The 25,380-nt window shown below is 33.2% G+C and overlaps 1 protein-coding gene across 1 annotated transcript; it reads left to right on the top strand.

Moving 5' to 3' along the window:
- Window positions 1–6,428: 6,428 nt before the first annotated feature.
- Window positions 6,429–8,124, top strand: LOC106326055 (UDP-glycosyltransferase 72B1-like). Its single transcript, XM_013764095.1, has one exon. It carries the CDS (start codon window positions 6,491–6,493, stop codon window positions 7,913–7,915), a length of 1,425 nt encoding a protein of 474 aa, XP_013619549.1. The 5' UTR covers window positions 6,429–6,490; the 3' UTR covers window positions 7,916–8,124.
- Window positions 8,125–25,380: the final 17,256 nt, after the last annotated feature.

The raw sequence follows: 25,380 nt of genomic DNA on the forward strand, positions 1-25,380 counted from the left end.
AGAACAAGGCGGGCCAATTTCTAGATGCTAGGTCCGAGGAGATCTTCAACGACTTGGTTGGTCGGGTTGAAGAACGCCAGACCCAGCTGACCCAAGTGTCCACCAACGGATTACCCGTCACCTTATCCACACTTGAAGTGGATAGGATTTATGAGGAGGTAAATTTATTAAAATTTTAATTTTTTATTATTCATTTAATTTAACTTTAAATTTTTACTAACAATATTTATTTTTTGTTTTTAAGGTTGTCCCTAAGAAAAAGGGACGTACGTTGGGGATTGGTTCCGTCAACGATGTTCCGAGAGCGACATCGTCTTATGGTCAGACACGGGAAGATGAAGTCACTCAGCTGCGTAAAGAGTCCACTCAGCTGCGTAACGAGTTGGACTTGACGTGATCTGCGTTCACAGCTCGTGTGGATGGAGTCGAGGGCTTCTTGGATGTTATAGCGGCCACAAATCCGGAATGAGAGTTTCTGTTGAGGAACATGCGACAACAAAATCCCATTCCAGGCGAGTCATCATCCCACACATATGCCGAGGCGGATGTAGAGAGGAGCAGTGATGAGTTCTACTGGGCGATGAACGACCCTTAGCTCTTTTTTTTCCGGTTGTTGTATTATAAATTCAAAACTTATTTATATATAAAATGCTTTCGTATTGATTTTTATTTTAAATTATAATTTTATTAATAAAATAAATAATTTTAATTATTATTTTTAATTATATTTTTAAATTCTGTAAAATAAAAAAGCGAAGTAAATTCGTAGCTAAATTACGACTTATTTACGTGGAAAGTTTACGAGGAAATGACGAGGAAGGTTAAACGAGTATTTTACGAGAAGATACTTTCGAGGTATTTACGTGTAATTTACGATGAAATACTTTCGAGATACTTACGTGTAGCTTACGAGGAACTTCTTTCAAGGTATTTATGAGGAAATATAGCGACCTCCTTACGTGGAATAATTACGTGGTCTTTACGACAAAATGATGTACTTCGTCTTTACGACGAAATGTTTTCCTCGCTAAGTTACGAAAAATTGGCGAGAAAATATGCGTTACGACGAACGAGTAACGACGAAACATGTTTCCTCGCTAATTCCTCGTAAAGCCTCTTTTACAGACGAATTCACGAGGAATACCGCCGTCGTTAATCTTATGTTTTCTTGTAATGCTTATTTTAGTAGATAACTTTTATAATGTCGTATTAAAATTTTAGAGCGAAGTTTTGATTCAGGATTTGAACTTACATTTGAGGTTCGATGTCTACATTTGAGAGTGTATATAATACAGCGTATTTTATTACAAATTTATAGTTTTTATAATGCATTATGTTTTAATGTAAGCAACTTCATATTTTCAATTGATATTTTCAATTAATATACGTTAGCACTATAATAGTTATACAATTTTAAAAATAATATAACTTTCTGAAATTTCTTATTTTGTCAAAAATAAGTTTGGTAGGATATGACTCGCTTTAATTCGCATGTCAAAATACATTGTATTTATGTGGAATAGATATAGCTTTAATTTTACATGCGAATTAAAGCGAGTCATATCCTACCAAACTTATTTTTGAAAAAATCAGAAATTTTCAGAAAGCTATATTATTTTTAAAATTGTATTCATATTATAGTACTAACGTATTTTTTCAAAATAAGTTTGGTAGGATATGATTTGTTATATTTGATAAATTCATTGTATTTATGTTATGCATTTTGATTTATAAGTTTTGTAATGATTATTTTAAGGTTAGTTAACTAATATCTAGGAAATATTTTTGAGCCCTAATCAAGTATGGAAAATAGCAGGTTTTTTAGGCATAACTGATGGTTATTATTTTTTAGTTTGCGTCAGATTATGGTTAGTTTTAAATTAACTTAGGAAAAGATAAAAAAATAACTAAAAATAAGATTATTAGTTAGTTCAGTGACATTCGATTGTATTGTTGGAATAGGATCAATACTATTGTTGGAATAGGATTTTTAATTGATAAAAATGCAATAAATTAAATTAATGGGTAGGTAGAGTTTTAAGCCCAAAAGCAAAAGATACAATTGTCACTCATGGAAATTTAACTTTCTTTTTAAATTGAAGGGTGTTTTTAGAAAATTTTACATTTTATTAAAGGAAAAAAACAAGAATTTTATTTTAATAATATAGATATTTTACCAATAATATATTAATAAGCTACTTTATATTTTATTTACTATATTATATAAAAATATGTGTGTTTTAACTATATTTTTTTTATCACGATTATTGAATTCAAAAAATATTCTTCATATAAACTTATGGTTATACTTATATATTTTGGAATATGAATATCAGAGGTGTGTAAGAGTCTATCAATAAGGAAATAATTTTATTTCATAAATGAATGATAGATGATTTTATTTATAGAAAATAATTTATTAGTTAGCTAATCTATAGGAAATATTTTCGACCCTAATAAAGTATGGAAAATAGCAGGTTTTCAGGCACAACTGATGGTTATCATTTTTTAGTTTGCGTTAGATTGGTTGACAAAAAAAAAGTTTGCGTTAGATTATGGCTAGTTTTAAAATTAACTTAGGAAAAGACAAAGAAATTAAAAATAAGATTATTAATTACTTCAGTTACATTCCATTGTAAATAAATAGTAAAACTTAGGGTTATTTTCTAAATGTAATTCATTTTTAATAGATTTGATAAAATAAATATTTATTTCAGAAAGTTCTAAAAATATATTGTAAAACTATTTTTAGAATCATTTTAAATTTTATTTCAGAAAATTGATTAATTTAAATTTTTGTTATCATAAAATATAATAGATATTTAAATTTAATTTAGTTTTAATTTATAAACAAAAATTAAAAATTGTATAAAATATTTTAATGATAATAAGAACTTAAATTTATTAGTATTCAAAAATAAAATTTACAAAGATTTTAAAAAAGATTTTGTTGGAAAGCAGTATCCATTTCTATTTAAATTTTAAAATAAAAATATCTTTTTTATTAAACACATAAACCATGATGTATTACATGTGTGATTTTGTAATTTAAACTATCTCTTAGAAGTCACAACTTTAAATGCTTCTACCATGTAAAATTAAAATATATATCAATAATTTTTAACACAAATCTAATATTTTTATTAATGGTTAAATTTTAATTTTATACCCTTTCGTAGATGAAACATTTAACCTATTTACATATCATTATATATAAAGCTTTAGTCAACCAGTATTAACGTTTATATATTCCATAGAGTTAAAAACCATTTCATTTTAATATTTAAAAACTATACCAAAATGATTTATTAAACACTATATATAAATTTGTACGTCTCCTACTCCAACCATAAATGGACGAACAATATATATACAAAATGAATATATAATTGAACGAGTACATTAAACATGAACACGCTTTTATCATCTATATGCATACTAATGTCATAGCATGAATGACCTATTATATATCAAAAAAAATAATATTTTATAACACTATTTATTCTATATGAAGAGCACACACAATTATCAAAGTAGTTTAATGTTACAATATATAATATAATTCCAACAAATTTTCATTTTACTTCATATTTGATACTATTTTTAAATTTACCTTTAAATTAATATCATTTTTCATAAATATCTTAAATTATTACTAAAATAAAAAATTAACCCTCCCGAATCGTTTATAAATATATAAGTATTATTTATATAAGTTTATAAACTCAAGTTCACCAACTAAATTATAAATCCTAAACAATAATCGTTAAACCCTAAGCTCAAATGTTATGATATCTTTTATTGAGTATTTTTTAAAATGCTATCCAAGTTAGTGTATTTCAAGCAATTTCTCAAATAAAATCAAAATTATTTTTCAAGTACAAAATATTATATTTTTTCAAAATAAATTATGTTGATTTTAATAGTATCCCAAGAAAATTCTTCTCTATTATATAAGTTCAGTTTAATTTAATTTCCATATAAATTCCAAATTTTAGAAATGAAGCATAAAATTATGTAAAATAGTATTATTACATAATAATGTTTACAAAATAAATTTTTTATGTAAAATAGTATTGTTACGTAATAATGTTATATAAGTTAGAATATTTTAGTATAGAAAGAATAAAACTCGCACAAACGTGCGGGTCAAGATCTAGTTAACTTATTAAATGTAAATAAATCGCAAGTTTTTAATTTCTCAAAAATTAATATTTGTTAATATTTAACATTCTTGAGCTATTCAAACTAAGTTTTTTGAAAGTGCTTTCTTTACAAATATTTTATTTTTTGAACTCATATTTTCTTAATAATTTAAGTTTATTAAATATTAAAATTGGAAAATCGTCTTTTTTTTAATCCATATTGTAGTGGTCTAAATATTTTGCATATTTGATAAAATAACCTACAGCAAATTGTAATCATAAAAAATCAATCTTAACCCGCTCCACCATATAAGAGAGTAATATAATTATTCACTAACATTTAGTATTTTTATCAATGAAATGATATAAAAATATAATTTTAATATTTTATCATAAATAATTATATATTATACATTAATATTCAAGCCCATTCTGTTTCACAATATAAACAAATAATATAATTATTGACTAATTTTAAATATTTGATCAATCTAAAATATATATTTTTTGGTAATCTATTTTTAACAATATTTATTTTACTATAATATTTCTATAGTTTTGTTATAATAAAAACATATATTTATATTAAAGTAAAGAAAAATATTAAAGAATATTATTGATAAATTAGTTAGAAGGCGATTTGACATATATTTATATTTCAATATGAATCAATGACACACAAATCAGATACATCGAAAAACCAAAACGTAGGAAACATTAATATATATATATATACATAAATTTTGCCATATATATATATATATATACATAAAATATTTCAGTTTTAAATTTAAATATAAAAAGAGGTTAGGGGTTTTCTAAAAAAAAAAAGGAGGTTAGGGTTTAATATGCATCAACGAACAGTAATGTCATCGAACTTGGTATTGATGATATTGGCATCCGCCGTTACAATGAGTCGGTAGATTCTTGTTGAACTTTTATTTTTATAATTCATTGATGTTAAGAAAATCTAGGATTACAATAATGAGTATTCCTTTTTTTAATCTAGGATTATAATCATATAAATAGGCTAGATCAGGGGGTTTTGTTATTAATAAAATGTTAGGCTTAAATATAAGATATAGTTTGATTTAGTCAAATTAATTATAGAGTATAGTTTTTTAAACATATTTCACCTAGAAGCAAGTTACTCAAACTTTGTGTTTCTGTTTTAATAGTATTAATTTATTTAAATTACATATAATATATATATATATATATATATATTAGAGCTCTTATAAAACCTAATATATTATTAATCTAGCCAGATTAAGTGTGTGATACTTTAGGACAAGGTTCTAAAAATCGGTCTAGGCGGCGCCTAGGCCCCCGCCTAGGCAGCAACTCGGTCCTATTCGAAACGATTTTTTTAAAATCCGATTTACACCGATTTATATGATTCAAATTGGTTTAAACGGTTCTAAATCGGTTAAAATTGGTAAAAATCGATCTAAAATTGTCTATATATGTTAAATTAAGCAATAATATTATTACAAATCTACAAATTTGTCTACTTTCTTCTGTTTTGTATATCTAATTTTGATAATCCATCACAACAATTTTATAATTAAACTTTAAAACTAAAATATGTCATATAAATATATAAAATAAATCAATAATTTGCTAACGCCTAGGCAACACCTAGGTCCCGAATAATCCGCCTAGTCGCTAGTCTTCTATAAAGCTACCGCCTAGCGATTTTTAGAACATTGCTTTAGGATCATATAATATCACCAATGAATTCATGATTGTAACTAGTTTCTAGCAAAAAATTATAACCACTTAATATTGTAGGATTATCAAACTTCGACACTATGACTTTAACAGGAGAAGTACAAAAGATTTTATGACATTCCTACAACACTCAGAATTCAGAGATTTTTCTGCTATGGTCGATAGAAACGCATACTTCTAGCAAAATATAGCAAATTTAGATTTTTTGACTTACTGTGAGTTTTTGTTAATTTTTTTTGCCAGATCCATAATCAATAGTTTAAATTACAATATCTCAAGTCTCAAACACCATAAACAGAAGAAGCCACATTTTGGATAATAGATACTTTAAAATCTTCTAAAGTTAATTGATATCGTTCAAATGATACAAAGTCCACTGTAAAATTAGCTAACCCCATTTTAACCATAGTATTTTTAGTTTTAAACACAAATTAAAGCCTCTAGTAATATATAGGGGTTGCGAGATCGTAATAATACACACAAGAACCTTCAATATAAAGCCTTTACTTAGCACCTTATCAGTACAAGATATAAACGTTAATCACAAGTTACAACCACAAAGAATAAAAAAAATTTAAGAAAATAAAAACAGTTCTTGAAACTTTGAATCAATGGAGGAATCAAAAGCGCCTCACGTTGCGATGATACCGAGTCCTGGAATGGGCCACCTCATCCCATTCGTTGAGTTAGCTAAACGACTCGTCCACAACCATGGCTTCACCGTAACCTTCGTCGTAGTTGGCGAAAGTCCACCGTCAAAAGCTCAGAGAACCGTCCTCGACTCTCTCCCTTCTTCAATCTCCTCCGTCTTTCTCCCTCCCACCGATCTTACCGATATCACGTCAACGGCTCGCATTGCAACCCGCATTTCTCTCACCGTGACCCGTTCGAACCCGGAGCTCCGTAAAGTCTTCAGCTCTTTCACGGCGGATGGTCGTTTGCCGACGGCGCTCATCGTCGATTTGTTTGGAACGGATGCTTTCGACGTCGCCTCTGAGTTTCAAGTGTCACCGTATCTTTTCTACCCATCAACGGCCAACGTCTTGTCGTTTTTCCTCAATTTGCCTAAACTTGACGAAACGGTGTCGTGTGAGTTTAGGGAATTAACCGAACCGGTTAAGCTTCCTGGATGTGTACCGGTCTTTGGTAAAGATTTCCTCGAGACAGCTCAAGACCGGAAAAACGACGGATACAAATGGCTATTACACAACACCAAGAGGTATAAAGAAGCCAAAGGGATTCTTGTGAATACCTTCGACGAGCTAGAGCCAGATGCTATAAAGGCCTTGCAAGAACCTGGTCTTGATAAACCACCTGTTTATCCGGTTGGACCGTTGGTTAACATTGGTAAGCGTGAGGGTGACCAGAGTGAAGAGTCTGAATGCTTAAAGTGGTTGGACAACCAACCATTCGGTTCGGTTTTGTATGTGTCCTTCGGTAGTGGCGGTACACTCTCATGTGAGCAGCTTAATGAGCTTGCTCTTGGTCTTGCGGATAGTAAGCAACGGTTTCTTTGGGTCATACGAAGTCCGAGTGGGGTTGCTAATTCTTCGTATTTTGATTCACATAGCCATACTGATCCATTAACATTTTTACCATCCGGATATTTAGCTCGCACCAAAGACAGAGGTTTCGTGATCGCCTCTTGGGCTCCACAAGCCCAAATTTTAGCCCATTCATCCACAGGAGGATTTCTTACTCATTGTGGATGGAATTCAACTATGGAAAGTATAGTAAATGGTGTTCCACTTATTGCATGGCCATTATACGCTGAGCAAAAAATGAATGCGATTTTGTTGACGGAAGATATCCATGTGGCGCTTAGAGCCCGTGCAGGGGTTGATGGGCTGGTGATGAGAGAAGAGGTGGCTAGAGTGGTGAAGGGATTAATGGAAGGTGAAGAAGGTAAAGGAATGATGGAAGGTGATGAAGGTAAAAGAGTGAGGAATAAGATGACAAAATTGAAGGAAGGAGCTTGTAGGGTGATGAAGGACGATGGGTCATTTACAAAGGCTCTTAGTCAGTTAGTCTTGTAAATGAAAAGAGAGCTAGAGCAAAACGGTAAGCATTCAAATAATCTTATATTTATACTTTTATTAAAATATGCAAGTGATTTGCCTCTAGTTTCAATCTTGATTGTTTTTAATGAATGTATGTGTGTGTGTGTGTGTGTGTTTTTGCTGTGGTCTTGTTAGTTGACATAGACCCTATCTTTAAACCACTTGTAATATCAGAACCCAGGATGAGTTGCTCGGCGGTACCATTACCGGCTGGGTATATGATAAGTGTATAGTTTGTAAATATTCTTGTATGTTCTCTTAGCACAATATATATATTCTTTTACGTTTCAAAGCAGACCAAACTGGTTTGTAACTTTGTCAGTATTATAATATCTTTAATAGATGATTCGATTTTATGTCGATATTATTCTACTATGTAACCAAAATATAATTGATTGGAAAAAAGAGGTATGTAATGAAATAGTATGATTACGAAAAAAATATTTTATTTTGTCACAACTATGACTTGTCATATTCTATAACATTTATTTCAGTAATCTTTAAGGCGTTTGGTAAATGATTTACTTGTAAATCTATATACACCGTTTCTTAAGCTTGTAGACTATATTTGCAGATAAGAGTGTGTGGCCACTTGCCAAGCCTTAACCTATCGTCATTTGGACACCGATAAGAGTTGCCCCAGATGCGATGCGCAGAAACAAACGATTAGTCATCTCATTTTAAGTGCTTATTTGTCCTTCAAGTTTGGACTTTTTTGGACTTCTCATCCCTTTCGGATTTTTTCCTAGTACTTTTTTATATCAAAACATGAACTTTTTTGTTTGATCAAAAAAAAAAACATGAATTTTTTATATTAGAAGACAAAATGGTTGGGCATTCCAGCGCCGTAATAGAATAATAACTACCCTTGGATTTTATGATGTATTTGAAAAGCGATGAATGAAAAAAAATTCAATTAGAAATGAAATATCCCCATTTGATACCCTTCGATTAGCATCTCTAGAAGTGGAAAGTTGGAGGATTGCAAAACAAAAAGAATATGAGGAGGAAGAAGTGGACAAAGAGGATGAAGCACATTCCTCGGAGGCGGAAGCCATATTACCCCTCCCCCCCCAGATTGATGCCTCGTGGGTCGATCATGGGTTATGTAGTGGTTTAGGCTGACGATTTGTGACATAAGATACATGGAGAAAAGGGCTGCCAAAGAAGCTGATACACTAAAATTGGATCTTTGCTACTGTCAAGTTAACAATGTTGTTGTAATATGTTTAGATTCAATTCCAGTGGTCCAGTTTACATTTTATCTTTTTGGGATCAATATTAAGCTAAAACAATGTGGTGATTTTTAAAACTAAGAATAGCGTAAAGAACAAAAAACAATCGACTTAGGTTTTCAGATGATAATAAGCGAACCTAAAGTGATTTAATTGGGTGTTAGCAGTCATGAGCCAAACAATTAACCAAGTTCAGTTATGGTCCTGGTCTAGAACTTGGAACATGTAACAAGATCGACCCACTTTCGTGGTGTCTCTCCTTTCATCGATCAACCCCAACCCTAAGCTATTGCTTGGTTCAAGGCGTGATGATGAACATTAAAGATCAAATCCAATCGGTTCACAAAACACCCTAATATCTACTTTCGCTGATTATGGATGCAATGCTCATTCATAACAGATCTAGCAACTTATCTCACGGTTAATAAATAGATTAAACATAAGTTCATACATTAAGTGATAAGTTCAATGTAAGCATTAAGAGAAATTACGAATGAAGACAATCGATAGATACTTATTTATGTTTAGGTCACGATCAAACCCTAACACCATAGGTTAACTAAGCCGACTACTCAGCTATGAAACAAGAAAACACAGAGATCGATTCTGAATAATACATCATGCGACTAAAAGGAATAAAAATAGGGTTCAGGATAATCTTCTCTAAGACGAGAGAGATGGAGCCGTCTCCCTTATAAGGTAGCAAATCGCAAGTCTCAAAATCTGAGTCTCATTTTCTCTTGCACAAAACAAGCGTAAAAATTAAAGCAAGAGAGATGGGAAATATTTGGAGATGTCGTCAACTTCAGAGAGAGAATTAGGAAACTAGGGCAAATCCCGAAATAATATCATGGTTTCCTTAAATATCGCGAGCAGTTGAGTGGTTGCTCCTCAAGGGATCACCCATCAGATAGCTCCGATCGGTTTTTGAGCAAGAAAACACCAATTCTGACTCTTTTCCTCGCACGTCTCTCCAAGAGCCTCCATACCTACTCCAGATCTGAATTGACTCAAAAGGACTAGAAAGACTCGACAAAAATTCTAAAAAGATTTAGAAAACATATGTACAATGTGTCGAAAACACAACATATCAGATGCCTATCGACTCACCATGCGGAAGTAGATGGGCTCATGTTGGAAATGTCTTGCATAAGCGACCAGCAGATTCTATCGGCACAGATCATGCGGATCTGATTAAGATGACCGAAGAGCTTTAAGATATGGCTAGTTTTCAAATCAGAGTTACTTGTTTTTAGTATTCTTAGAGATCAGTTTGATGTATTTTCATTATGTTTTATCCCGAGAATCTAAAATTTTCGTGCGGACCGCCTTTCAGAAGGGGCCCGAGCACGTGTGTATCTCTTTTCCAACGTAAATTATGACCCGCCAGTCATTACGGATCCACCGGATTAAGTAGGATTGGCCAAAAATGACTTAATAGATGTTTTTTATTTAAAAAAAAAGACTAGTTTGCACAATTATAAAATAGGTGCTACATGAAAACAGATTGTAAACCAAGGGCCCAATATCGATATCAACCAAAATATAAATATTTGAAAGGCCTGGTGGTCCGCTCTTTTCTTTTTTCATATGTTAATACTCATACGAAGATAGAGAAAGAACAAAAACGACAACTAACGTAGAGTGCAAGCATGAGAAAAACAGGGGAGAAAAATGAGTTGCTTGCTTATTAAGTTCCAAGTTTACATGAGAAGGCTGAGATTATTGGAAGGAAGGGCAGTGGAGATAAAACCAAATACGATCCGAGGCTGTACCAGCATCCGAATCCTTTCGCTGGAGTGAAAGCTAGGAGCATTGATGAGTGATTGTTTGCATTGGTGCTTACCCGGACCAATTGATTTGTGGAATGATGTTTTGCTGGAGATTCTAGGGCTGGGTATGAAAATTAGGATGTTATAAATATTTTTACAATAATCTTAATAAAAAAATCTTTTTATCAATTGGAAGGAGCATGCGATCTATGTGTAATAATTCTTCAAAATTACAAGGTCAAAGAGAATATTTTATTCGGCTGTTCTACAACCGATCATGTGGAGACCATGTGTAACCAGGAACGACATAGATAAAGTGATAACATGTTGAAAACGGGTAACTGGACTCGTTAGATATACCACTTTATGTTGTTTGTAATTAGTTCCAGATCGTAATGGTCTTAAAGAAAATACAGTGTGTGATAGCTTCCATGCTACGTAAAAAAAAGGATTTTAGTTACACGGAAAGCCTTTGAGAGTCGACTGAACTCCACCTGCAACAAATTTCTCTTCCAAACTTTTTCGATTCAGATCTTGAGAGGGATCTCCTCCGGTTGTCGGCTAATACACTAAAATTGTGTCTTTTCTACTGCAAGCTAACAGAGTAAATGTAGTATATTGAGATTCAATTCCAGAGGACCAATTTACACTTTATCTTATTGGATCAATACTTAGCTAAAATAATGATGGGGTTTTGAGTTTAAGGTAACGTGATAAACAAGTAAAACAATTTATATGTTGAATTCAAATTACAAAAAGTCAGCCTAGGGTTACTTCATTAGGTGTTAATACTTGTGAGCCAAATAATTATTCAAGCATAGTTAAGCGCAAGTCTAGAACTCGGATCACTCAAGGTAGAACAGCTCACTGTCGTGGAACTCTCCCCTTTGCAAGTCGATCTTGATGCCTACACTCTTGCTTGGATCAAGATGCGACAGCAAGCAATAGAGATCAAGTTCGATAGATTCACCAAACACCCTAATATCTACTTTCGCTGATTAGGAATGCAAGACTCGTTCATATCATGTCAAGTTATCTATTACATGGTTAATGAACAGATGACTACTGGATTCATACATTAAATAATCAGATTAATGCAAGCAGTAAGAATGGATATGAATGAAGTCAATCGAGTGATTCACTTTTCTATGTTCAGCTCACGAAATCAACACCCTAGACAAGCTAGCCTACTACTCATCCATATCACAAGAGACGAAAGACATGATTTCTGAATAATACTGCATATAAAATAAAATAGAATCAAGAGGGTTCAGGATAATCTTCTCTAGGTGAGAGAGATGGAGCATTCTCCCTAACAAATAGCAAATCGCCAAGTACAAAACTCTAAGGTCTTGTTTCTTGTGTAAAAATAGCGTAGAAAAACAAATAGGAAAAGAAAAAGAAGATCTATGGAAGCCACAGACGGCTAGGAGAAAAAGATGGTATGATTAGGGAAAATCCTGAAATATTATAAGTTTTCATAAAAATCTCTGCCGGGGGAACATGCACTCGGGTTGCTCTGCACGCTCGAGAACAAGGTTGCCCCGCTCTTGAAAATCTTCAATTCGAGTTCTTTCTTACTCTTTTGCTCCAGATGATCTAAGTTCTCTCATATGCAACTCCAGACCTGTAATGACTCGAAAAAGACTAGGAAGACTCGATAAAGACTTGAAAACTAATTATAAAACATATACACAAAATGTCAACAACACGACATATCAATTTCCCCAGACTTAGATCCTTGTTTGTCCTCAAACAATGTCAAGTATCATGAACATGAAAAAATGTTTGAAAGTGTGGGAACTCTCCTATTCTCAGCAACCATACTTTAACCACGAATCTTTGAACCATATAAGAAGTAAAATTAGGATAACACACCCTTACCGAAACCCCACTGACTGTTGTGCAAGATCAGCTCCATGCTCTATATCTCAAACCTGAAAAAGCAACACTTTCGAGACAAAACTCTCTATATTCAGTTAAGAACAGTGTGTGCTTCTCATCACATGTACTATTCAGGATAAGACGGATTAGGTGTGGAATAGGCTATTTTACAGGTGGAGTTAAAGAGTGTTTAGGGAGTACCAATATTCAGAGGATGCATGATATCGCGCAAAATTGCAAGAGAGAATGGATCCATTGTTGTCCACAGCCCCATACTCGTTTTTACTTTTCTCGACTGACTGCTCTTACATCAGGATCAGTCATCAGACTGCTCTGCCCATCCTTTCCTCTTTTCATACAAGATTGGTGCATTTTCTTTGGTAGACCTTCCCAGTGGCTTATGTTTTCGAAGTCTTCTCTTTCTCCATCACCTTATTTTAAATAAATGAAAGACTCGTATTTTTTTTAAACTTGGTGATGTGACGAAGAAAGAGGTAACATGTGTGACAATTGCCACTGGTGGTTATGTTTAGCACTATTCTGTTTCTCCACCTTTCTCTAGCACATGTATCTTCCGAAGGAGCAGCTGCTCCCTACAATTGATTGCTCGGCTGTTCCCAAAATCTGACTGCTCCCATTTCTTTGATTTTCAGTGGCATTAACTAGTAGGAGGCTGCGTCGATCATTTCCTCTCCAACCTTTTTGCACATATCTGCACATATGAAACTGAAAACAAATGCAAGAGGTTGGAATAATGGTTAAGGTGCAAGGTGGGAACTAGATAAAAATGAGCTAGCCACTAAGGATCAGCAAGATGGATAGAAAGAATAAGAAGTCCTGAGTGTAGGTCTCATTTCCCTGATCTAGTTCCCATAACAAAAAGAATTTCAGTCAAGATTAGGTTCAAGTTAGGTGGAGTTAAGTCCACCCAGTGTAACCTGATCGGCCGAGAACTTCTAGAGAATCAAATGAGATATGTCAGGGTGTTCCAGGTCCATATGTGTATCTTTCGCCACTGCTCTAAGGTCACTGAATAAGATAACTAAAACACGAGGTGGTTAGTGATCAAAACAGAATAAGGTCCTAATTCCCACAAAGTTTTGACTGACTCGATCCTTAAAACTGACTCAAACCGACTCAAAAGAAAAACAAAATAAGGAAACGAGTTAGTAAACGATGAAAACCCTCCCCCAGACTTATTTCAAACCGTCTCTGGTGTGAAATTAAATCAGAGAGAAGGTAAAAACAAGAATAGAAAAGATATATTATTTTTTTTGGAGATACTTACTGACTAGAGAGGCTACTCCGAAAAATCATGGGTGCTCCATAGCTTGGAGCGGCCGCTCTATTCAGAGGGCAGGGTGCTCCGTTTCTGCAACCCAAAATTTTTGAAGTATCTTGGATTTTTCTGCTTTTTGACCTAAGACTCTATAACTAAAACAAAACATAAGCAAAACAAAAACAAAACCAAGTTATATTTACACTTACCGGTGGGTTGCCTCCCACCAAGCGCTTGGTTTAAGTCACTAGCTTGACTTGGTGACAAGGATCAGTGGGTTTGAGCATGAGGGCTTATTCCAAAACAAGCTCCACAATCAGACATGTTTAGCTTCAAGACTCTGCTCAACAACCCTTTTACAACAGCTTCTCCTTTCTCTTTCAGCTCATGTGTGAGAATAGCTCTGACTTTAAAGAAATATTTAGAGGTACCCTTACACTTTACCTCATCCTCAATGGGTTTTTCATCACACTTCCGCGGTATCAAAGTCATTGTAGGGTCGCCCTTGACCCTTTTCTTCTGGACTTTTTCATTCACCCTTGCATTCCCACAGAGTTTCTTGGTATAAGCGTGAGGATCTCCATCCACGACTTCTTTGATCTCACTCTTATCACCAAGCTGCTTTTTAGGAAAAAAAATCAATTGTTCTCCACTAACCACTGAGATGCAAGAGGCGTATCGGATTTGTGATCTGGTTGGGAAATTTTGGTAGAAAACCTTCTTGTTGATGTTATAGAAGGAGAATCTCTTCTTAGGTAGGTCGATGATTGCTTCCAATGTAGCCATAAATGACCTTCCAAAGATCAAAGGCATCTTATGATCCTTACTCATCTCAACAACCTGAAATTCTTTATGGAGCATACAGTCCCCTACTTGGATAGGAAGATTGCGAATGGTGCCATAAGGGACTGCCGTGGAAGAGTTTCCAAAAGCCATAGTCACCAGAGAAAGTTTAACGTCAACAATACTCAGCTCATCCACAATTGCCTTTGAGACAAGATTCACACAGACCCAGGGTCACAAAGCGCTTCCTTGAATTTCACTCCAGCAATGGAACGTGGAAAAGAAAACTTTCCAGGGTCATCAACCTTAGGCAATACCTGCAGTGCTGGTGTCAATGCTTCAATAAAGAGAGCCTTAATTTCCTCTTGAGTCTCTCTACAATTTTAGAAGAACATATGCAATGGCCGAATCTCCCAAGCATGTTCAAATGAGATCTTTTTAGGACGCCTTCTCACCATCTTCCTAAACCCGACAAGCTGCTCTGCACTAATGGGATCCATCAAATGTTTAGGTGGAATTGGATAGGGAACCTTAGAAAAATAGACTCGGACTAGCAGGGTCTCAGTAGGTTCATCGGGACCAGTCACTTCATAGCTAGCAGGGTGCTCTGTTCTCTCTTCTGCACCTAAAACAGTCTCAACAAACAGTTTCTCCGTCTCGTTTTCCTCAGCCCTCTCACACTACAAGAAAAAAGGCTTTTCTTAGCTGACGGAAAACGCTATCTAACGATACGATAGCGGTTTATGAAGCGTTGTATCATCGCCCGCCATAGTAGGTCAAACACATTAGAATGCGGTTTTTTGCATTGCTATCTTATTGTTATATATTATAGCGTTTTTTTGTATGCAATTTAAATATTTTTTAATATCGTGTCTTTATCGTTATTATTTACATTAAATTTATTTATTTTAGAATTATTTATTTTAAAATTATTTATTTGTAAGTTTAATAATTAAAAACATAATAAATTATTTTTTAATAAATATTATAAATTACATTTGATAGAAGCTAAGAATCCGTTTACACTAAACACTAAACCAAATGTTTTAAAAATTAAATCTAATCTAACCTAATTTTTATTAAACCTAATCAAAGACACGAACTTCTCCGTTCCTCGCCGCAAGCCCCATGACCACAACCTCTTCTCACAGTCACCAACTTCTCCGTCGCCTCCTCGCTGCAAGCCCCATGACCACCACTCTGCTCCGACCACCAGCTTCTCCGTCGCCTCCTCACCGCAAGCCCCATGACCACCACCTCTGCTCACGACCACCAGCTTCTCCATCGCCTCCTAGCCGCAAACCCAATGACCACTACATCTGCTAACAATCACCATTTCTTTCTCACTTTTAACGAGAACAAAAAATCAGATTTAAAAGAGAAATAGAAAGAGAGGTGGCCGGTGGTGGTGAGAGAGACGGTGGCGAAAGGGAGAGATGGCGGTGGTCAAGCATCTTCAGATCCGCGGTCGCTAGGTTCGACTCCACCTTCAGATTCGTGTGTGTGTGAGGAGAGTGTTACAGAGAAAGGAGATGTGTGTTACATGAATCGTGTGTGTGTGTTTGAGACAGTGAGGAAGGTGTGTTTGAGACAGTGAGGGAGATGGAGAGAATGATACAGAGGAAGAGATCGATAGAAAAGGAAAATGAAAAGATGAATTCTTGGCCATTGGATTACAAATAATCAATGGTCAGAAATATTAATCCAAATTTTGAAGAATGGACCAATAAGAATGAAAGAGGAAGATCACAAAAGAGTGATTTTGAGCCTTTGGATCAAAACTAATCAAATGCCCAAAATAAAACTAATAAGAATTATCTGTTCATTTATCTATAATCATCTTTTTGTGTTGTTTTTTATTTAATGGTTTTATTTTTATTTTTGAATTGTATTATGCAAATTTGAAATTTTATACATAGTTTGAGATATATATTATAGAAATTATTTTTTATTTAAAGTGTGAGGTTTAATGTTCTTATGATATATGTTAAAGTATGTGGTTTAGGGTTTATATTGTTAGAATTTGATTGGAGATTTAAGGCTTGTGTTTTGAAAGTTATATATTAAGATTAAAAAGAGTAAATTTCGAGTTTATATTTAAGATCTGAAGTTATAGTATGAGATATTAGAGTTTTAAGTTGTGCTTTACAGTTTAGGGATTAAAAACTTGTTTAGGGTTTGGGGATTCAAAAAGCTAAGCATTTCATTATATTCTGCTATTAAACATACGCTATCATAGCGTTTCCGAATATTCCACTCTATCGTAGCGTTTCCAAATATACAAACGCTATTTAAAATTAAGGGGTATATCAACCATAGAAGAAAGACAAAAAACGCTATACTCTAGTGCTATCAAAACGATTTTTTCTTGTAGTGTCACATCCCAGCTCTATTGCATTATAGTGCTCAGCGCTAGGATTTTTATGAAATTTTCCAAAGAGCGTTCCTTGCTGTCTCTTGACACTCTCAACTGTTTTACCAAGCTGAACATCAATCCTCCTTATGTAGTTGCTCATAGTATCATATTCGTTACTCAGCTCGGTGAACATGTTGTCCATCCTGGTGTTGATGTCCGTGGTAACCTGATTGAACATTGCCTGAACCTACTGACCCTGCAACAGCTGTTGGCATCATCATACCCAGACCCTTCAGCTCATCTGGTGGACTGTTCGCGGCAACTTGAGCAGCTTGCTGATTGCTCTGCGGGTTTTGCTGGTTCTGGTTCTGATTCTGACCCACAAACCGGTTATGTGCTTGGCTAAAAACGAAGGTTTTACCCTGAAAATGCTGCAGGAAGCCTTGCTGATACCCCGCACCTTGTGTCTGGTTATTTTTCACATACCCATCTCTATTGATGTAGTTGACCTCTTGTTGACCGTTCCCTTTCTTTTCAGCCTCGTGAGCAACCTCTTGAGTATTCTGAATATGCTCAGCCATAGCTTCCTCCATGATGAAGACTTGCCCTTGTTTATTTTAAGCATCTAATCAATCTTGGCCGTTAGCTCATCTATTTTCTGGGTCTCAATACTGTTGACTTTCTTGGAACAATCGATCTCATGGTTCTTATTGGCTGAGCTAGCTGTCATGTTCCCAATCAGATCAAATGCTCAATCAGTGGTCGAAGTCATAAAGTCTCCATTAATCGAAGAGTTTAGAGAACTTCGATATTCCCAGTCTACTCCATCATAGAAAATTCCCAGGAAATAATCATCACCAAATCCATGGTGAGGGCATTCTCTGCAGTAGCCATTGAAACGCTCTCATGCGTCGCAAAAAGGCTCATCAGTAAGCTGTCTGAAAGAGGTGATCTTGTTCCTCAATGCAGATATTCTCACCTTCGAAACTGCTTATGAACGCTGATCGGACCTGTTCCCACTAAGTAAGAGATTCGGTAGGGAGAGAGTTCAACCACCGTGCAATCTTTCCATCAAGAGAGAACATAAATAGCATGCACTTGATGTAGTCTAGTGATACAACATTCGCGCGACTAAAGCTACAAATTCTTCAAAGCTTTCAATGTGCTCCATTAGAATCTCTGCCGGGAGACCATTGAACACCTTTCTCTGCACCAGAGTGATCAAATCAAGCTTGATCTCAAAGTCCTGTCTGAGGCAGGTAGAGGAGTAATGGCAGAGCGCGTACGGAATGTTTCTCTGCCCGATTGGAGCAGCTTGCTCCTGTTGTTTCTGCTGCTGATGTGCAGCGAGTAGAGCAGCTTGGTGAGAAGCTTCCTGCTGAGCTTGGATGGTCTGTTGCATCTGAAGCATCTGTTGTTGCATATGTTGCAACTCAGAAGCGAGTTTCTCTAGATTTCTGTAGTCGCCCATTGTGGCATTAGTCGGCCTTGGTTGTTGACGGTTTATTCTTTCTAACATTTCTAGCTTCTGGTTACTAAGTGTAACTAACTCTGCTTGTGCGTTTCTCCGAGTATGTATACTAGTCATGAACCTGGATCATTAGCTGGAGGAAAAAAGGTAAAGCAAGTTAGAGGTATTAGACTGAATACTTAATCGAAAAATAAAGGTAAAAATCTGGTCTCTGTCGCAACGGCGCCAAATTTGACACACTAAAATTGTGTCTTTTTTACTGCAAGCTAACAATATAGATGTAGTATTTTGAGATTCAATTCCAGAGGACCAGTTTACACTTTATCTTATTGGATCAATACTTAGCTAAAACAATGATGGGGTTTTGAGTTTAAGGTAACGTGAGAAACAAGTAAAACAATTTAGATGTTGAATTCAGATTTTAAAAAAGCAAGCTTAGGGTTACTTCATTGGGTGTTAATACTTGTGAGCCAAACAATTATTCAAGCATAGTTAAGCGCAAGTCTAGAACTCGGATCACTCAAGGTAGAACAGCCCACTGTCGTGGAACTCTCCCCTTTGCAAGTCGATCTTGATGCCTAAACTCTCGCTTGGATCAAGATGCGACAGCAAACAATAGAGATCAAGTCCGATAGGTTCACCAAACACCCTAATATCTACTTTCGCTGATTAGGGATGCAAGTTCGTTCATATCATGTCAAATTATATATTACACAGTTAATGAACAGATGACTACTAGATTCATACATTAAATAATCATATTAATGCAAGCAGTAAGAATGGATATGAATGAAGAAAATCGAGTGATTCACTTCTCTATGTTTAGCTCACGAAATCAACACCCTAGAACCCTAGACAAGCTAGCTTACTACTCATCCATATCACAAGAGACCAAAGACATGATTTCTGAATAATACATCATATAAAATAAAATACAAACAAGAGGGTTAAGGATAATCTTCTCTTGGTGAGAGAGATGGAACCTTCTCCCTAACAAGTAGCAAATCGCCAAGTACAAAAATCTAGGGTCTGGTTTCTTGTGTAAAAATAGCGTAGAAAAACAAGAGAGAAAAAAAAAGATCTATAGAAGCCACAAGCGGCTAGGAGAAAAATATGGGATGGTTACGAAAAATCCCAAAATATTATAAGTTTCCATGAAAATCTCTGCCTCGGGAACAAACACTCGGGTTGCTCTGCACGCTCGAGAACAACCTGCAAGGTTTCTCCACTCGTGAAAATCTTCTATTCGGGTTTTTCTAACTCATTTGCTCCAGATGATCTTAGTTCTCTCATATGCAACTCCAGACCTGTAATGACTCGAAAAAGACTAGGAAGAATCAATAAAGACTTGAAATCCAATTAGAAAACATATATACAAGATGTCAAAAACACCATATTTCACCGGCGTCTCGCCGAGCCTTGGAATCTCCTCTCCCCCTTTTCGCTTTCTTTCCTCTCGGCATCTAAGCTCATCTGATGGCTCTTACGGTTCTGTGTGGTTCAACGGAGGAGCATGTCTCCTTCGTCGTTGTTTCGGCTAGATCCATGGTGTGGTGGATCTGTAGGAGATTCTGAGGTCCTGATGGTTCGTCAGAGTTAATGGCTTTCGCTCGCTACTTGAGGACGGTGTAGAGGTGGCCGAAGACTTCACTAGTTATCCATCACGCATGAGGGTTTTTACAGGAATTTGAGAGGGAGTTCGTCTATGGTTAATCTACCATCGGAGATGGCGGTTCTTACTGGATCTGTATCCCGTCCGACGCGAGCTCTTATTTTGGCCATTCATTGTGGGGATGTGTGCGACAGATAGGTACTAATTAGGTTACGGCGGTTAGGGTTTTTGGTCTCTTTGGGGTTTCGGCGTATGTGGCTGCGGGACGTTTCCGAAGGCGGTGAACATTGAAGATACATCGTCGACGGAACCTCCAGCTGGACTTAGACACCCCATTCTCGGTGAAGTTTCAGATAATCGGATTAAGTAGCTGCAAGTGTTCAGTCGGGGTTGGGAGGTTTCGACTTCCTATATATATCTTCTTCCCACGCCTCATTTCCTTCTTTGCTTTAGATCTAGTTATGTTTTGCTTAACTTAGAAAAGTTGTTTTCCGGTGTATCCGAATTTGGCGGTTTAAGATTCTCATTTTCACAGGACTGATATATATATATTACTAGGTGAATTTTCCGTGTTCATGCATAGAAAAAAATATTTTTAAAATAAATATATTATTATCTATTAATATATTATTTTCAATTTAAATAATTTAATAATTTAATGTATAATTTATATTAATAACATTATTATTTTGAATTAGACATATGATTTTGTATATATAATATCTAGTCAGTTTAGTTGTTACTTGGGTATACTAGATTGTATATACTTATATGAATTCAACCATAACATTTCTGGAAATTTGCGGTCTATATACACCAATATTTGCATAATTTGCGTAAATTGAAAGGTAAATTACTGAAGATTTTACTACTAAAGCTGAAACTAATTTTTAATTGATTAAGAATACACATAAGAAATAATAATATTATAGAGTATTGAAAAATAAAACAAAAGGTTTTAAAGCCTCATTTTGTATTATAAAGCTAATGGCGTGCAAAAACACCGTGCCGTCTACTACATCAGCCGACGCTGTCTTCCTGTTTGCAGGTAGATAGTTGGAATCCTTCGTCGTCAGTCGTCCGTCACGAATGACATATGGCATACGACAAACATTCGGTTCTTTAGAATCTTTTGGCAGATATCTGAACAAATAATGCATAATTTTATAACTATTATCGTTTTAATCGGTTTCAAGTAGTATTGATTAAAGATTTATTTGACTCTCACGGAAGCTACAAAACATCTGTATGATTCCAAATTATCATATGACTCGCTCAAATAGACATATAAATTATGATATTATATTTACGTCTGATATTAAACATATCAGCTTCAAAGCTGTATCGATGCGACAGCTTTAGAGACTTGTTTTTCCAAGTTATTGCTACCTATACTCCTTCAAACCTAAGCTACATTAAACAGTCAACGGATATTCAGAAGCAAAAATATTTAGAAGCTTTGAAACATCTTTTATAAATAAAATAATGTTTGAAAACATAAAATTTTAGTTTGGCAAAACGCTTTTAATTTGTTTTATCAGAAATTGTGATTTATAGTATTTTCTTACATTCCCAGTAAAATTATAATTTTTGAATGATCTATTCTATTAATTTAAAGTCAGATTTTTATCTATTGCTAATTGGTCATCATTTAAATTTTGAATAGTCCAACAAAACAATATAATGATATTTGGAGCAATAGAAGACATTTATAGATGTAAAAAATACATTTATTATAATTTAGTTACTAAAATTCGGTCACCCAAATATGTTGATTTTAGTTAACAATTAACCTAACTGAAGTTTACCATTCACAATATATCTAAGTTATATGCATAAATCCTTAATATATAAAATTTAAATATTTTCATATGAAATAGTTTTACTTCAAACACTATACATTCTTATAATAAGTGTATAGGAAATAATATAGTTTTTTATAGCGTTTGTTTTTATATGGTATTTCATTTGGTGAAGTTTATGTGTATATATACAGTTTTCATATAGTGTTATGTTCTGAAATGTATAGTATTATGTTTCGTAATTACTTTTATAAAGTGTTTTATGTGGTAAAACTGATATATTTTTAATAAATATATATACATTTTATATTATAATTTCAGAAATTCACATATTGAGATTTTAATCTAAAAATATTTCCAAAAATTCAAAAAATGTTTAAAGGTTATATTGGGTAACTAATATCTTTAGAAATTTGAAATTTGGAAATATTTGGTCCACTTACAAAAGAATATGCTCAAAGTCAAGTCAGTATATTGATATATTTTTTATAAAATAGTTAGGATCTATGCAGATTTTTTATATATCGTACAACCTACCTAAATTAATGCAAAGTGTATACAAATATTTCTAAGAATCTTAACGATTAAACTAAACTGTGTAAATAAATATTTGTTCCAAAGTCCTCCATAACGGGTTGCGATAACCTGCCTAAATTATTTTGGTATAAGTAAACCGAAGTTTTGTCAACTTTCTAATAATCTTAACAATTTTAGCAAATGGTTCAGATTTTCCGTGGGTGCAGTCTACCTAAATTAATGTGAATACAAATTCATATATTAAACAAGTTATAATACCAAAAATACAAATTAAAAAAGGTCTTATGTATCAGCTATGGTTCAAGAGTCATGTAAATAATCTAATACCATTATGTAAAAACAACAATGTTTTACACCAAATTTGAATTTTACAATAAAATCATTAATCATTTAATTGTAAACATAATTAATAAATATAAATGAAAATTTGGTGTAAAACATTGTTTTTTTTTTAAACTTGTTTTTTTTTTGGTAATTTATATCAGTTTTAATTTTTGACAAACGAGATAAAGATGACAAGGGAGAGAACAAATTGTTTTGTGGTTATCAAAATATGAAATTTCGAATATTAACTTTGATTATTTGAGCAAACAATAAAGAAGAATGTGCAGATGTTTTCCAAAATTTTGCTCTTTCCAAACACTGTAGGTAACAACCTGAAGCGATAATCAACATTTATTTTAAGAAATTTAGAGGAATAAATTGTTTAATTCATTTAATTCAAAGTTTTCAACCATTTTTCGCTCTTTTTTGAATGAGCTTATAACTTTAGCCTGGCAAATAGCAATGGTACTTACTCATTGTAACTCGCTGATGCACACATATTAAAGAAATACTAGAGCTTGGTCCGCGTAGCCGCGCATATTTTATTTTTATTTTTTATAAATAAATATTTATTTGTATAAAGGATAATATATATTTTAAAATTTGCCCGTTTAAAGAATTTTTTAAAATGACATTTCTAAACACAATAATCTTATAATTTTATTTTATCTAGTTAACCATCAATTGTATCATTTATATTTTTAGAAATGACATGTATATCCACAAAAACGTATTTTTATTTTCTTATGAATCAAAATTTTATGATAATATATAATAAAATGGTTTTATATAATATTTTTAATGGATCAAAATTTTATGATAGTTTATAAAAAAAAATTGTATACTATTTATTATGTATATATAGAATTAGTAAAATAATTACCATATAATGTATGTATTTAATTACGAAATGTATATATAGAATTCATTATTTCCAAACACACATATATATATAATAAAATAGGAAAAGACAATGAATACTAAAAGCTAGGTTTATTAATTATTGTTGTCATAATGTTTTACTAGAATTTGATTTTAGAAATGCATTAATTAAAGAGAAAAAACAAAGAATCTTAAAAGATATGTTAATTAATAATTTCAGTGGCATACCATTGTAAATAAATTAAAAAACTAAGAGATATTTTATAATTGTACTTCTTTTTTAATAATATAGATTTAATTTATAATTTTAATATAATGTATCATTAGTTATCTAACTAATTACAATTTAACTAATAAAAACTGCATAATTTAAAAAGTTATAGAACACCAAATTAATAGGTTCTACAATAAGAAGTGAAATCATGTAATTTGAAACATTTTTTTTCCTAAAACATCATATATTATAAAATTTAGAGAGTATATAAATATATAAATCATTATCGTCAATGATTTCGTAGTTTCTTTATTGATTATGACTTTTTCGGAACATATTCAAATTAGTAAATCATTACAACAATTATGGACTTTTAGATAATTCCTACTTTCACCTTTTTCACTCAAAATCACGCTAAAGTCTAATCTATCGATGAATGACGATATGCCTTTTAAACCACGATGTCCCAAAATACTTGAAGAAGTATAGAATAAATGTTTGGCAAAGAGGATAACACAATCGCAGAAGATATTAAAAGCAAAACAATAGCGAAAAATAGGAGCGAAAGAAAAATAAAATAAATCATACTCGTGGGAAAAAAAAGATAGAAAAGGAAAAAAATCATTGCAGAAGCATTACGTGTGCATGTCATCACATCTCACACGAGCTCCCAAGACATTTCACACGCACAGTTATTTTGACCCACAATCATAAAAAGGCTTGTCCTCACTGATTTTCAACAAATTTCGAAGCCTCCTCCCATAATTGAACATATAATGTTTTTTTTTTGGTCAAAGAACATATAACGTTTTTGATATAATATCACTTATCTTTGAACTGTTTGATACTTTTTTTTTTTAACTGTTTGATACTTGCAATGGTTTACCTAGATTATGAGAATTTCCATAACTAAAATGTATTCTCTATATTTTCCTGGAAACTAATATATTAATATCGGATTTTTTTTACAACAAAACAGAAATTTAATCTAGAGTAAATCAGTACAAATAAAGTTATAAATTGAAATCTAAAGAAACAAAAAAGTATAAAGATAAAATAGACACTAGTAGTTTTTTTCAAGACATATCATTTATAAACTAACTTATAAATCTACTATATATATATTTTCAAAAACCCTATAAACATGAAAATTCACAATTTTTGAATTCACTTTTTTTTTCGTTCTAATTATCGGCCAAATAATTTATAGTATATCATGGCCGCAACTACGAACATTCTACAAACGCTAAAAAAGAAAAAAAAAGAAGATAGTCTATTTTTCTCCGGTTG

Source organism: Brassica oleracea, chromosome C2 (assembly GCF_000695525.1).
Source record: "Brassica oleracea var. oleracea cultivar TO1000 chromosome C2, BOL, whole genome shotgun sequence".
Taxonomy (NCBI): Eukaryota; Viridiplantae; Streptophyta; class Magnoliopsida; order Brassicales; family Brassicaceae; genus Brassica; species Brassica oleracea.